A 3,470-nucleotide genomic window follows, 5' to 3' on the forward strand; every position below is an offset into this window, starting at 1 on the left:
GGGATTCCTGTATTTCTGGAGGGTGGTCTTCCTATACTCGCCTATATTCCTTGATGGGAGGGAGGGATCCCTTATAATCACCCCCCTGCATTCCTTGTTGGTGAGGCATATCTAAAAATGTTTCTTGTACATCTAGAAGTGGATGTTTCAGCTTGACACTTGGTTGTTAGGTCAGTCCACTACTTCACCCTGGGTGTGTGTGTGTGTGTGGGGGGTTCAGTTTGACATATTTTCCCTGGGCACCAGATGACCTTGTCCCACCACTGTGTGATCCTAGCCATCAGTGTTCCAGATATGCTTTTGCTTTTATGATTTTATATTATATATTCTAATCTGCTAACCCCTTATATATTCATAGCAAACTCTTCCCATAAAATGGGGATTCTCATTTCGTTTATATCCCAATACATTTTAAAGCCGGCAAACTGAGTCAGTGTGATCCCTCTCTGGCCAGTCCCTACTTTGTCTTGGAGGTTTGCCATCCTCTTATTTGATAATTTTGCATACTCATAAGTGTGGACATATAGTGCCAATATGGGGCAACCAGACACAGCTGGAGATGAAATGAGCTCTAGTCTATACCAATGTCAAGAAATGCACATCCACAATGAGCAGCGGGTAAAACTAGTTCTCTATGCAGATAACCAGTATGTGTGTTCCCAAAACACCAAAATAATCCATATATAATAATCCATATATATATATATACATATATATATATATATATATAATACAGAGGAGATAACAGCACAGTGACCATAATTTATAGCTTCATCAAACATAGCAACTTCAGGGATCCCTGTCCTTTTACTAACCTGCACCATGCAGTATAAATGGAGATTTGTATCTCATGGTATATACAGTATATGAAGACTCAGATCTCTCTTTCCACTGCATGGTGCAGATTAGTAAATTAGAAAGAGCCGAGATCCCTGAAGTTGCTATTTTTTTTAAAGCTACAAATTGAAGCTGTAAATTTATACTCACTGTGCTGTAACCCTCTTGGATTATGTATGGGTTATATTGGTGTATTGGGAACACACCTGGTTATATACATAGCTAACTAGTTTTACCCGCTGATGCGTCCACCCTCTAAAACTTTATATATATATTCAAATAAACAGATTGACTGGATTTACATAAAATGAAAAGCAGTGTGTACTACAGAAATCATTGTGTGTATGTGAGTGTGCACCCCCCCCCCCCCCAACCACCCCACCACCTTCATGTCCCTTCATATTCCAGCCCAGTATATCTCATACACAGACACAAACACATCACTGCCATGCAAAGCCATTTATTTATAGAGAGAGAAAAGCAGAACAAAGATTTTAATTATCTCAATAAACATGTTACAGGAAAGGATCTGACATCTGATCTGAATCTCAATCTCAATGACTGAAATCCATTCACCCTACAATACAGATTTACTGACCGACCTTCCCGGAATCTGTGTGTGGAATGTCCATATCACAGATTGTTCCCAGGAAAGAAGTCATTATTGATGGGATAGAAGAAGATCATCATCCTCTATACAAGTCACTCCTCCATTTCTAATAAACATCGCCTATTCCCCAATGGAAACATTTGTATCTTTACACAGATCTGATCTCTGTGTGTATGGAGTGAGCGCAGTGTCCGGATGATGACACAGAGAAGGAAACATTGTCAGATCATCAGAAACACTGCGACACCCAACTAGACATCTACTTTCCTATGTTATATAAAAGTAACATTGTAATAATGTATCATTTTTGGTAAATTGCTAGACTGTTGTGGAAAAACAATTTCTATTCCTTCAAAAGTGTTATTTGTGAAATCAAATCAATACAAAGAAATGTAAAATGTATAAGTCTTAGGAATTTAGAAATTAGAGAAAATAAACCTTTTCTCAGTCCATGTTTTATCCGGAGCTCTTCATCAGATCAGGATTGGTGATCTCTGGGGGTCTTCATCAGATCAGGATTGGTGTTCTCTGGAAGTCTTCCTCAGATCAGGATTGGTGTTCTCTGAAGGTCTTCATCAGATCAGGATTGGTGTTATGGGAATCTGGGCTCTCTGTAACAGGCAGGCCATGTATAATATCAGAAGTCAGGAAAATAGAAGAAGATGCAGGGAACAGCACTGGCTCTGGATTTCATAGTGAACAGGGGAGAGATGGACAGTCCATCACATCTCACTGGAGATCCTCGCTAGCCCCGGCTTCTATAGGCTTCAGGGATCTTATTTTATCTCCCCAGCTAGAGTTAAAGTCATTATAATTTGGAATGTCATCTCCTGCCACAGAGACCATCTGATCACCTTTGTAATCCTCCTCACTATACAGGATCCAGGCCCCTGTGACATTGTTTTGTGATGAAGCCTTGCCATCTAATCCATAAGGTTTAAGGGTACTCGCAGCTTTCTTCAGGGTCACATGTTTGCCCCCATACTTGATGTTCTCCCACAGAGTAATCTGGGGATTATGCAGACCGCCCTTCACAAGTCGCACAGAGCTTATTTTCTTATCAAATTGTGGGATTGATGGGTAAGAGCCATCCACTAAGCATTTAAAGTTTCCTTTATAATTGATTTCACTGATGACAATCCATGGGTCCCCAGTGACCCTGAGAGATCGGGCTTTCTTCAGGAATCCAACAGATGTCAGGTCAGGAATGTCTTGCTTTATAGGCACAGAGGCTCCCTTGCAATCTGGGAGCTCAAACAGCTCAAGAATGCTCATCTTCCAGTTCTATGTGAAGATCAGATGACGGCAACAGATATCTCTCTGCAGGTTGGTTTGAGTTTTCTTCTTGTCTGATGGGCAATTTATAGAGAAGACCTCCGTGCTGAAATCACATGGACTCCTTTTATGGGGAGTTTCATCATTTCCTCAGAATGTCTGTTAGATCATTTTCCTAATCTATATGGCGATCAGTCAAAAATTACACATATTTTTTGTTTCCTTGCCTGTCTCAGTTCTGAGTCATTGCCAATAAAGGATTTATGATATTCTCTTTCTGCATCGTAAACTTTGAAATCTTTCCTAAGAAACTGAGAATTGTGTTTTTTTTTCATCACATTTCTCGATAAGTAAAAGTTTGATCTCTGCTTTGGTTTTATTTGTCTTGTTTCTCTATGGTATGACGCAGTACTCTTGTATATATATATCATTGGAACACAATTAAATATGATATATTTTAATCACTTGCGCTCCGGAAGATTTTACCCCCTTCACGACCAGGGCATTTTTTGCTATTCAGTACTGCGCTACTTCAAGTGGTAATTGCATGGTCATACAATTCTGTACCCAAATTACATTTTTTTTTCAACAAAAAGTTTTTATTGAGAAAAAACATCATAGAGCTTTACAAAATATCAACTTTAGTCCAGTACAATTGTCTATTACAGAGTAAGGGAACTATGGTCCCAGGGTAAGGTATAAACTACAAGAACCAAACAGAAGTGAAATGGATCCAAACATGTGGTAA

The 3,470-nt window shown here is 39.3% G+C and overlaps 1 protein-coding gene across 1 annotated transcript; it reads right to left on the reverse strand.

The window, feature by feature from the left end:
* Nucleotides 1–2,176: 2,176 nt before the first annotated feature.
* Nucleotides 2,177–2,722, reverse strand: LOC309550694 (epidermal differentiation-specific protein-like; the record flags this gene model as incomplete). Its single annotated transcript, XM_082251028.1, has 1 exon — nucleotides 2,177–2,722. One exon carries the CDS (start codon nucleotides 2,720–2,722, stop codon nucleotides 2,177–2,179), a length of 546 nt encoding a protein of 181 aa, XP_082107154.1.
* Between the last annotated feature and the right edge of the window lie 748 nt (nucleotides 2,723–3,470).

This window comes from Pelophylax lessonae, assembly GCF_965119305.1.
Source record: "Pelophylax lessonae genome assembly, chromosome: 1".
NCBI lineage: Eukaryota > Metazoa > Chordata > Amphibia > Anura > Ranidae > Pelophylax > Pelophylax lessonae.